Below are 11,719 nucleotides of genomic sequence, written 5' to 3'. Positions count from 1 at the left end.
ATCGAAGGAGATCTTCCTCCTACTTCTTTAGGCCGTGGTGTAGCTACGGTGATTTCCGACATGATTAAAGAACTCTTGCTCAGATACCAAATATAGAATCAAGAGATAGTTTAACAACTCAAATAATAAAGAATAACTCTCTTTATTAATACCAAAGAAAATAACTCAAAACTTTGGTCTTTCTCAAACTCTCAATCTTTCAATACCCCATAAGTTGTGTCACATATCTAGATAACTCATAGATATTTGATCCTTATCTCTTTGTCAACACAAACACAATAGGATTTACTAGTTTCCATTTTAAGCTTTGTTGAAGCTTACTCCAAACATAGAGCTCATAGGAAAAGTTACTATTGTAATACACTGTTTTCTTATATGATTATTGCCATTTTGTATTAAAAAAAAAAAAAAAAAAAAAAAAAAAAAGAGAAGGTTTCTTTGTTTGCGCTGCGGCGGCTGGTTAGGGGCTCCGACTATCATTTAATTTCTCTGAGGAAGACGTAGTTTCCGGCGAGGGTAAGGTTGTTCTTTTGCGTTTGTGGAGATTGAGTAACGATTCGATTAGGAGTAAACTAAAGGAAGTGCTCTACTTAATAGAAGGTGAACTTAATTTCTGAGTTTTGGTTACAGATTTCAAAGGTACTAATACTAAGCCGTCGATTAAAATCAAATCGACGGATTCTGAGTTTTTTTTGTTTGTTGAAACCCTAAAATCTATTTGGCAGATTCGAACGGGATTGGGAAGCACAAAGTTAATGGAGAAGAGGCGCGTGGGGACTCCCGGTGAAGGTTACCAATTTCATTGTCCTGTTTAGTTTTTTCGTTTCGGCGAGGTTAGTGTTAGGATTTCCATTTGAGGATTAGTGTTAGGATTCGTGTGCCTGATAGGGGCTTCAGACTGGTACGAGAGTTGCTGCTTTTGGGTAAAGCTTTTTTGGGTACCCTACTCGTGTTGCTATTGGATAAGTGCTTCTGTTTGTTCGTTGCAAGGATGCTCAATTTGGTCACCATCCATGCTCAACTTGAGGCTCTTCTTCCTCAAAAGATTAGTGGTATGTTTATAGATTCTTCTTTCATTGTTCTACTGGTTTTTAATCTTTACTTCTTGTATAATTTGTGGGTAAGTTAAGACCGTTAATCAATTATGTAAATGTCTTCTTCTTAGGGGATGGAATGGGTCTAAGAGACAAGAAATTCACTTGTTGTCACTGCAATTGTTTTTTTTTTAGTTGCGTAGGTTATCTGATGCTATGAGAGCTTTGATTTACACTTGCTTGACTTAGAAGAGCTTTGATCGATCCATCCAAACAGAATAACCGAACGAAATTGGCAAAGGCAGATATTAATGCAGACCACGCCGAGATTACTAGTTATGAAAACTTTATGTATTTTGAAGTGTCGTTAGTCTCTTGTACATGCCAAAATCATGGAGTATACTCACACAATGACAAGGCTGGCATGCGTTGGAACTTGGAAGTTTCTAACTTTCATTTCATTCAATACGGAAATTAACCTTCATTTATACACACGCTAGTATCTAGCTTTACTATCTACACGCAATTTAAGAAGATAAATGATCTAGTAACTTCACAATCAAACATTCTGTTAGCAAGTACAACAACCAAACACTGCCAAGTTTTTTCAACAAACCGTTTTTAAGTCATAAGAAACAATAACATAAAACAAACCGAAAAAAAAAAAAAAAAACTAAACAACCAAGAACAACAAGCAGAAACATAGATATAGAAGGGTAGAGTCCCATGTCAGGTGAGCTGCAGTAGCATATCCCGGCCCACCATAGAAGAAATGCGTCCCGAACTCTGAGTTGTTGGACTTCTTGGCTCGGTAATAAGTCGGGTTAGATCCTCCCACTGCAAGATCTTGAAGCGACTGGAAACCTTCTCCGGACAATGAAACTTCTATGTTTCGCATATATGCGGCTTTTCCAAAACCGCTGTCGGGGAAATATCCCGACCCCATCTCCGTTGTCGTGTGCCGGCCAAAAGTACGCATGTTTGTGATCTCCCCGCCCCACTCCACTTTATGTGCGTAATCCTTTTGGAGGCTGAAAAGAAATTCCGGCCAATATCCGACCGGCTCCAAGACGCCATGTCCAAGGCCTACAGCCAGCCACCAACTCCCAACCTTCTGATCCTACATGCATTTGTGTGTTTATATATATAATTTGTTGACTAGAAAACATTTATGTAAAAATAAAAACCAAAACTTAAGCAAATAATCTAACCTTCCATATCTTGAAAGTCAGATCGACTTGGGTACCTCCTACAACAGACGTTGGAGATATGGCCCCCTCAACCACAATCGTGCGGCTGGTTTGGATAAAACCACCGCATCGCAAGTTATAACATCCTGTGTTATTATATGCGTCCGCCTACATTATCACGTAATTAAATCTTTAAATTAAACTTTATTGATAACCATATTTCTTAACATCATTCAAATCATATGAGAAACTAATATTTTAAAAATACTTATGATATAAGAATCGAACGTGTAACACATCTAACTACTTAACTAGTTAATATATATAGTCATATATGACTGTTTGTGGGAAAATACATTTCATTCGCTACTACTACTAGCCGTTATTATATAATTATATGACAAATTGACAATAGACAAAATTCAAAATGCATATAAATACTTATATCTCTGTCTTTGACAGAATATTTAGCTCATAAATGATAATACTCTGATCTAGTTTAGAAAACATTCCTACATCTATAATAATGTAATATTGATCTTTAATTTGTTAAATAATACTCTCTTCTACTTCGAGGTACATAACAGAATTAGACTAGGCTTAAGATTATTACTATTTTTTTTTTGTCAGTATAATACTTGGCATTGAAAGTTAAATAAAACAAAATTACACATACCGTCCAATATATGAACAATCTCGGCTGGTAGTCGAAATATATCTTCGGATAAACCTGAAAAGTCAAATTTATAGTTATTCATTATTGATATTTTTTATATAAATAAGTTTTTTGATTAAAATATATTAATACGAAATTAGAAATATTAGTTATTAGTGATTAATTTTTTATTTTTCTTTATACCGACCTGCCAGCCCGCCTCGATACTGTTGATACTACTATCGCCATATGAACCTGAGACCAGCCAGATCTGTCCCAGGCTAAACTCGTTAAATCGTTCTATCTTTGGCTGCCACACATTCATCGTCACTTGGATTCCATAGATTGGTTGGCTATTATTGGGACGGCCAATTGCATACTGTCAAACAAAAAGCAATCGAACAAAGTTATTTGTTTATAACATATTTTACAGATATTGTTGATGATTTATGTAAGAAAAACGTATTTTATAATCTTCTGAAAATAAAATTTATATGATTAACTAAAAATGGATGTGTGCTAGACATTGTTTTCAATAAACAAACAAAAGAAAAAAGAACCTCATAAAAATCTATAAGAGACTCTTAACTCTTAATCAGATCGATCTGGTTTAGTATTATTAGATTGTTAAATAACAAAAACAAAATATAACACAAGTGGCCAGCCAGGCCCATTAGTCGAGCTTATAATTTAAGCCCAACAAATCAAAACCCATTAAGAGTTTCTTGATTATAAACTCAAAAAGAAAAAATTAGAATCCACCAACCAATAGAGAGTGTTGTTTGAAACCCACTAAAATGAAAACCCGCTTATAGAACTTGTATGAAACCCACCAAAATAAAATTTAGAATTTGTAAGCCCACCAAAACGAGAACAGATCAAATTACGTACCTCATGTCCATTGATGACTCTATCCGCGGCGTTAGAACTGATCGTCTGGACCGTCTGGTTCTGATGTAAAGGTAGCCGTCGTACTGGAATAGACCCCTCAGGACATTTTGTCCCGTTCTTGTGCCAGACTTGCCATCCATTTTCTTCTTTGTTCACCGTATATGGCATGTCCGTTGGTGCTTCCTGTATCATATTTTTACAAAACAAGAGAAAATAAGAAAAAAATGATTAATTTTTCCAATTTAACACATGCATAATTGGTAATATTAAACAAGAGCTAGGGGCGGGAAATTAACCTGAATTAAATGGTTTTTGAGAAGCGGATGGCGGAAGGCTATTTGATCTTCTCGCCTGATGCAGTCGATGAGATCCCCGTCGGGACTCTGAAACGTAAAAATTTTGTGTTAAAATACTTAGTAAAAACATAGTCGGGATACGTAATAAAAAAAAAACATGCATACGTATACTACAAACAGAAAAGAAAAAAGAAAAAAAAAAAGATCAGTCTCGTTACATGGATTGTCAAGGTCGGGAGTGACACTCCTCCTAGTGGAGTTAGGAGTCCACCGATGATTAAAACCAGCAGAAGTGACGACAAACGCTCCATCAAGTTACGTCAAATCTTCTTCGGGATGGAATCTCAGACCTGCCAGTGCCAGATCGAGTTAAGCTGAGGTTTATTTGTTAGTTTGTTACTGACGGCGACCGGCGAAGCTGCTTTCAATCAACGGTTGGGTTTGGGTTTGTCATCGCGTTGGATCCTGAAGAAGATTCGATTTTCATCATATATTAAACGAATTGAACACCATATCCGTCAACTCGATTTCACTAGATTCAATAAAAAAAAACCTGAGAAGATGATCGGAGGTGAGATGAAGTCGAAGTTTTGTAGATTTCTTCCGATTCGCCAAGAGAAGAGAACGAGAGAGAGAGAGAGTCGCGAGGGAGAGAGAGTTGCAGAAAAAAGAAAAAAATCAAGTCGAAGTGTTGTAGATTTCTTCCGATTCGCCAAGAGAAGAGAACGAGAGAGAGAGAGTCGCGAGGGAGAGAGAGTTGCAGAAAAAAAGAAAAAAATCTTTTTTCTTCCAGCCAATCACCAATTGACACGCCCGAGATCCTTGTTTTATTTAACGATCGATGCTTAGCAAAGTTGAACTATTTAGATTATATTTAATCTGTTTTATTACTAAGCAACTCACTAAAATACTTCAATGATTCATCTACATTAATTTGGAACGTCCAAAAATAGAAACCTGCATGCGAACCAAACTCCAACCACTTTGGATTAGTGGACTGTGGACAATGATGTATTTATGCATGCTTTTATATATCTCTCTCTCTTGGGCAAAATAAAAGCTTATCGTTTTTTTCGGTAAAAGGTATGCTTATTGTTTAAATTTGTACGTAATGTTATTTTATTTTATTTTTATAAGTTTTACAAAGTTAAAAGAAAAACACTACTAACGCATCAATAATTGGTCACTAAACTTTCTTTACATTGGACATGTATTGGGAACTTTGCTAGAACATCACCATCTGGAAATCTCTAAAAATGGGATTTTCACATTTAATTTAATATTTTCATATAATCACGTTATTTAATTAAAATTTTTTATGTAAATGTTTTAATGAAAAATTAGTGTTGACTGGGGAGGTTCCTGAAGGTTTCTCATGAGTTCTCTTTTGAGAATCTATCTCTCTCTCCTTATTTCTTTCCTTCTTTTTAATTTTTTGTCACCCATCTCTTCCATTTCCATCCAATGATTTTAAGAAAACTAATTAGTACAGTATCTGTTGAGAGAATAAATTAGAATATTGCAATGCATATATATCTATATATATATATATACTTTTGGGTAAAATAAAAGCCATTATAGTTTTTTTTTTTTTGGTTAGCCGTTATAGTTGCCAACGAAGAGTTAATAATAGTGATGATCTGTCGAATATGTATACTAGATGGTACGACTCGAACCCGATCATCTAAATGTATAACAACTATGCACCAATCATAATTTTTCACTGTACCACCACACGTCCGTTATTTTTTTTTTTGCTAACAATGTAAATAAATCATTGACATGAAAAAGGTTTAGGTTTACAATCATGGATTATAATCCTATAGAAATGGTCCCATGGCAAAAAAGGTAAAAACATGGAAGCATAATACATAAACATGATCTCAGTCCGTCCACTCGACATAGGCACGAGGTGAATAGAGTTGGACGAAGTGATAACGATATTGGTGTTCTTCCCGTGTGGTAAGCTCGTGATGAAGGGCGGGTACAATTTGTAGAAGCCAAATTCCTCAAGCAATAAACACACTAGAAGCCTTTCAAGGGAGGCCCGAGACTAAGCCGTCAACGGCAAAGTTTACAGAGCCCTCGATCACATACGTCCCCGGCGTCCTGTGAGAGCGGCTCATCTAACAACTTCCATAAGCTTCCTAGAACGGAACCTCACGGACTAAATTATGCAAACCTCACGAGCACACGTCCGTTATGATCACGTGTTTTATTAGGATATTCTTTATATTACAACGCTAGCCTTTTACTTACGAACCTTAATACATATACATAAGTTCACGTAAATGCAATGTGTACATATAACGTCATTCCTTTTGAAAAATGAGAACATACACCCCCAAAAGAAAAAGAAAAAAAGTTGATATGTACATATATTATATATAGAGATTATCATATAATTAATATATTTTGTTGCGCAAGTATACTATTGAAGAATTATCATATACCACTAAAGAATTATGTTAGATAATACATCTTTTTCGTCTAATATGACTCACGCCACTTGTGTTGGTGAACCTATTTTGTGGAAACACGTTTTCATATAGTCTACACAACCGGTTGGGACTAAACATAGCAATCCACTAACACAAAAACAAATTTTCCGACACAACTAAAGATCGAGTGATTCCTTCTCCTTTATTGTTTATGTAACAGAGTCAGAGAGTTAAAAGCTCTTGATTATAAGCATGTAAAAATAAAAGAGATCATATACGTTGTCGAGGCAAATAAGCTTCTGTACAGAAATCAAACGAGAAGACCGTACATTTTATATGTGAGTTAATAAACGAAGAAAATCAAATGGAGAAAAAATAATACATATATATATCTACCAATTTACCAAGTTGTGTTGCTGCAACCTCCATGAGGATCTTGTTGTTTCACTGGAACCAACACATCAACTTAATTATATTTTGGAGTATTATTTTCGAAATAACATGCTATTTAGTTCATAACTAATTAATAAATTAGTCCAAAGTTCATTATTATTTCTCAATCATCTGTTGTAATCAGTCCCATAAAACGAACACTTCATTATTATTCTTTAAAAAAGAAAATTGAAAGTTTAATTGCGTTGCAGTAGATAACCATTTTGCTAGAAATATAAAGTTTATAACGTTTATAGTTCTACGTGTCCATGCTCCAAGTCCAACCAACCTTCTCAAGATGTAACTTACACTCTAAGAAACTTCAAAGCCAAGCAAAAAACCCCACCGAATCCCGAAAACCCAATTCCTCCTAATACGAAGACGACACAACTCTATAGTCTCTATGCCTATATGTTTGTATATATTAACTATACACAAACAATTAATGATCGCATCGTTAAGCAAAAAAGACCAACAAATTTTTTGATAAACCATGGTTTCGAAACCGCTATTATTCTTCGTGCTACTTCTCACGGTGGAATTGGTCGTGTTTCATACCGGATCTCTAGTCACTGCGGAAGAGGAAGGTTCCGAGACTTCTAGTTCAGCGATAAAGCCTCTGGTGAAGATTGTGAAGGGCAAAAAGCTATGCGACAAAGGATGGGAATGTAAAGGATGGTCCGCGTATTGTTGCAACCATACAATCTCCGATTTCTTTGACACATATCAATTCGAAGAACTATTCTCTAAGCGTAACAGTCCGGTGGCTCACGCCGTCGGTTTTTGGGATTACCGATCATTCATCACCGCCGCCGCTGAGTATCAGCCTCTTGGGTTCGGTACTACCGGCGAGAAACTTCAAGGGATGAAAGAAGTCGCTGCGTTTCTTGGTCACGTAGGAAGCAAAACCTCATGTAAGTTTAATTTTATGATCCAAACCGGTTTGTCAACCGGGAATTGGAATCGCTATTAACCGGTACAATCATTCGATTTTAAAGGCGGGTACGGGGTTGCAACGGGCGGACCATTAGCTTGGGGATTGTGTTACAACAAGGAGATGAGTCCTGATCAGCTCTATTGCGACGATTACTATAAATTGACGTATCCTTGTACTCCCGGAGTCTCGTACCACGGTCGAGGAGCTTTACCGGTTTACTGGTACGTCGTTTTAATCAAACAGTTCTGGTTTACTCTAATTTAATTCTCAGGTTCAACTTCGTTTACGTTGATCTGGTTTTAGGAATTACAATTATGGTCAAACCGGGGAAGCTTTGAAAATGGACCTACTAAGTCATCCAGAGTATCTAGAGAACAACGCCACGTTGGCGTTTCAGGCGGCGATTTGGCGGTGGATGACGCCACCGAAGAAGCATTTGCCGTCAGCACACGACGTATTCGTCGGGAAATGGAAGCCGACGAAGAACGACACGGCGTCGAAACGAACCCCCGGGTTCGGAGCCACCATCAACGTTCTTTACGGCGATCAAATCTGCAATAGCGGATTCGATAACGATGAGATGAACAACATCGTTTCTCACTACTTGTATTATCTTGATCTCATAGGCGTTGGACGAGAAGAAGCTGGTCCTCACGAGTTTCTATCGTGCGCCGATCAAGAGCCTTTCACTTCCTCCTCATCCTCTGCTCCTCCGACCTCTGGTTCCTCTTCTTGAGTGATGTTTTTATGAAATATGGTTCGGTTGACTTTTGAAAAAAGAACTCGAGTTTGGTGTATATGTGTTTTGACTTTTGCATGGGGTTTGGTTGTTATATATTTTGTAAAAATATACGTACGAATTACAATATTTCCCACACCAAAAGGATAAAGATAAAATCCTAGTTCGAACACCAAACTCTTTTTTTTGGCTGCGTTTTGCTAAGGAGGCGACAATTTTGGCGATTAGGGTTTTGGCTTTCGTGTTGGCAAAGTTTGCTCCCCGGCGCCGGTAGGCTGTACGGCTGGTGATGTCGGCCTCCATGGAGAGTCCTCGGGGGACGTCTAGTCCAAGGATGAAGGATTCATGGGTGTCGATGGTTCAGAATAAGAAGGTTCTAAGGAAGTTTGATGTTGCTATCTCTACTACAGAGGGGAAAGCCTCGGTGGTGATCCCCGATGATGTACTCGATAACTCTACACCGCTCTGGGAGGATTTTCTCCTTGGAAAATTTCTCGATACTGCTCCTCACGTTGGTAAGGTCCATGTCATTCTAAATAAGATCTGGAAGCAGGGAAATGACTCTTCTAAGATCGATGTCTATGAAGTTAATTCCACTACAATGCGGTTTAAGGTCTCTGATCCTACTCTCCGGCCTAGGATCCTTAAACGTGGTATGTGGAATATTGCTGAGGTCCCAATGGTTGTTTCGCTTTGGTCCCCGATCACTGAGAAAGAACAACCTGAGGCAAAATCCATCCCTTTATGGGTCCATTTAAAGAAGGTTCCGATGCATCTGTATTCTTGGGAGGGGCTGAGTTATATTGCTAGTGCAGCCGGTTCTCCAATCAATTTGCACCCTCAGACTGAGGCTTGTTCAAACTTTGATGTTGCAAAAGTATTTGTTAACGCTGATCTGTCTAAGATCCCACCCACTAGTATCTCCTATTCTAAAAAAGACTATGCCTTTACGGTTGATTTTCATTACCCTTGGTTACCCCCTCGTTGTACTTCATGTGAGAAATGGGGGCATTTGGTAGCTAATTGTAGTGCTGAGAAGCCCGTGGAGGTGAGTCCCCCCCTCATGCGGGAGGAGCCAACTCCCTCTGCAACCATGCTTGAAAAGGAGGTTATTGAGAATGATGTACCCCCAGTAACATCTGCCTCTGTTCCTGGTTCGGCTGTGAAGCTAAATGGTTTGGATGTTGTGGTTCACTCGCCAGTGGTCCAGTCCGCAGTGTCTGATGAATGGTCTGTAGTGTCACCCTCAAAAACGTCTCGTAGCCCTGGCAAATCTGCAGCTCTGCCATCAGATACGCTCTCCATAGTTTCAGCATCCAAGTTCGCTGTTCTCAGTAACGAGGATGATGAGGAAGGGGAAATTGTTGAGGACGATGACACTGCAGTGGAAATTGTTGAGAAACCGTTAGGCAATGCTATAGACACCAGTTTGGGAGTTTCATCTGCGGAGAGTCTACCACAAAATGAGTCACACACGGCTAATACCACAAGTGATAACAGTCGAGGTGGACGTCCACCATCGGCCAGAATCACTCAACGTAAGCAGAAGGAACGTACGGAAGCTTCAGCTCAGGCAACTAAGGCTAATTCCTCCGTTGCTTCAAAGCAGAGACTTCCTCACCGTCAATTTTAAAATGATGAGTTTTTCATGGAATGTGCGCGGATTCAATAAAACTAGTAAGCATTCTGTGGTCCGAGATTGGACAAGCAATAAGGAAATGCAGTTTGGTTGTCTCTTGGAGACGCGAGTCAAGGAAAAGAAAGCAACTCGGCTTGCATCTTCTGTTTTCAGTAATTGGTCTTTTCTGTCAAATTATGAGTATCACCGGTTAGGTCGCATTTGGGTGCTCTGGCGACCAACTGTCCGCTTAACTCCGGTTTTTAAAAGTGATCAAATCGTCACTTGCTCGATTCTGTTGGAGGGTGAAACAGAGGAATTTTTCTGTTCGTTTGTTTATGCAAGGAATTTGGTGGAGGAACGAAGAAGTCTGTGGGAAGATATGTGTCATCATAAGGACTCACAGCTTTTTCAAAACAAACCATGGATCATTATGGGTGATTTCAATGAGATCTTGAGTGGGGAAGAGCATTCCGGTTATCCTACAACTATTTTATCTCCGGGTATGTATGAGTTTCAGGCCGTTGCTACCCACTGTAATTTGTCAGACATGGGCGCTCAGGGTCCTTTATTCACATGGTGTAATAAACGTGATGATGGTCTCATCTGTAAGAAGCTAGATCGGGTTCTTATAAATGACGTGTGGTTGCACAGGTTTCCTCGTTCTTACTGTGTATACGAATCAGGAGGTTGCTCTGATCATCTTCGAAGTCGTATTCAGTTGGATGTAGGCACTCCCGCTCTTAAGCGACCTTTCAAATTTGTGAACTCTGTCGCTCTTATGCCGGAATTCCTGCCCTTGGTTAAATCGTTTTGGGATGATTCTGTCCCTCTGTTTATCTCGACTACTGCAATGTTCCGATTCACAAAGAAGTTAAAGGGTCTGAAACAGGGGATTCGTTCCTTGACTAGAGATCGCCTGGGGGATTTGGTGAAGAGAACGCGGGAAGCACATACTGATCTTTGTGCTAAACAAGTTGAAACATTATCTCACCCTACGACTGCTGTAGTGCAGGATGAGGCTGATGCTTATGCACACTGGCTACATCTATCGGAGCTTGAAGAGGGTCTCTTGAAACAGCGGTCAAAGCTTCATTGGCTCCAGGTTGGCGATCAGAACAACCGTGTTTTTCATAATGCGGTAAAGCTTCGGGAGCATACTAATTCCATACGTGAGATACAGTGCGAGGATGGTTCCTTAGCCACCACACAATCTGACATCAAGCAAGAAGCGGCAAGGTTCTTCTCAGATTTCCTTGGACTTGTTCCAAGTGATTTCGAAGGAGCCACGGTTGAAACTCTTGAATCACTCTTACCATTTCGTTGCAGTGAGCACCATAGAGCTATGTTAGCTCAGGATGTGTAGGATGAAGAAATCAGGAAGGTTCTCTTCTCGATGCCTGCAAATAAAAGTCCAGGACCGGATGGCTATACGAGTGAGTTTTTTAAGCAAGCATGGCCTGTGCTGGGTAAGGATTTCACGGTC

The 11,719-nt window shown here is 39.0% G+C and overlaps 3 protein-coding genes and 1 long non-coding RNA gene across 5 annotated transcripts; 2 read left to right on the top strand and 2 right to left on the bottom strand.

Moving 5' to 3' along the window:
• Positions 269 to 1,522, top strand: LOC104746034. 2 transcript variants are annotated; one of them, XR_760813.2, is made up of 3 exons: positions 269 to 600; positions 726 to 1,052; positions 1,166 to 1,522. It is a non-coding gene; the product is annotated as an uncharacterized LOC104746034 (long non-coding RNA). The 2 variants fall into 2 exon arrangements; XR_760812.2 differs by having other exon boundaries at positions 270 to 600; positions 1,230 to 1,522.
• LOC109129336 lies at positions 1,604 to 2,384 on the bottom strand. Its single transcript, XM_019237406.1, has 2 exons — positions 2,246 to 2,384; positions 1,604 to 2,154 (listed from the first exon to the last, which is right to left on the bottom strand). The coding sequence occupies exon 2, from the start codon at positions 2,011 to 2,013 to the stop codon at positions 1,708 to 1,710; it is 306 nt and encodes a 101-aa protein (XP_019092951.1). The 5' UTR covers positions 2,014 to 2,154; positions 2,246 to 2,384; the 3' UTR covers positions 1,604 to 1,707.
• LOC104746033 lies at positions 3,631 to 4,847 on the bottom strand. The gene is made up of 5 exons (XM_019236690.1): positions 4,620 to 4,847; positions 4,285 to 4,531; positions 4,067 to 4,153; positions 3,771 to 3,953; positions 3,631 to 3,696 (listed from the first exon to the last, which is right to left on the bottom strand). The coding sequence occupies exons 2-5, from the start codon at positions 4,375 to 4,377 to the stop codon at positions 3,631 to 3,633; spliced, it is 429 nt and encodes a 142-aa protein (XP_019092235.1). The 5' UTR covers positions 4,378 to 4,531; positions 4,620 to 4,847.
• On the top strand, positions 7,372 to 8,744 carry LOC104746032 (chitinase-like protein 2). Its single transcript, XM_010467415.2, has 3 exons — positions 7,372 to 7,853; positions 7,938 to 8,097; positions 8,180 to 8,744. The coding sequence occupies exons 1-3, from the start codon at positions 7,433 to 7,435 to the stop codon at positions 8,610 to 8,612; spliced, it is 1,014 nt and encodes a 337-aa protein (XP_010465717.1). The 5' UTR covers positions 7,372 to 7,432; the 3' UTR covers positions 8,613 to 8,744.

This window comes from Camelina sativa, chromosome 15, assembly GCF_000633955.1.
Source record: "Camelina sativa cultivar DH55 chromosome 15, Cs, whole genome shotgun sequence".
NCBI classification, from domain to species: Eukaryota; Viridiplantae; Streptophyta; class Magnoliopsida; order Brassicales; family Brassicaceae; genus Camelina; species Camelina sativa.
This window is presented reverse-complemented; position numbering and strand designations above follow the sequence as displayed.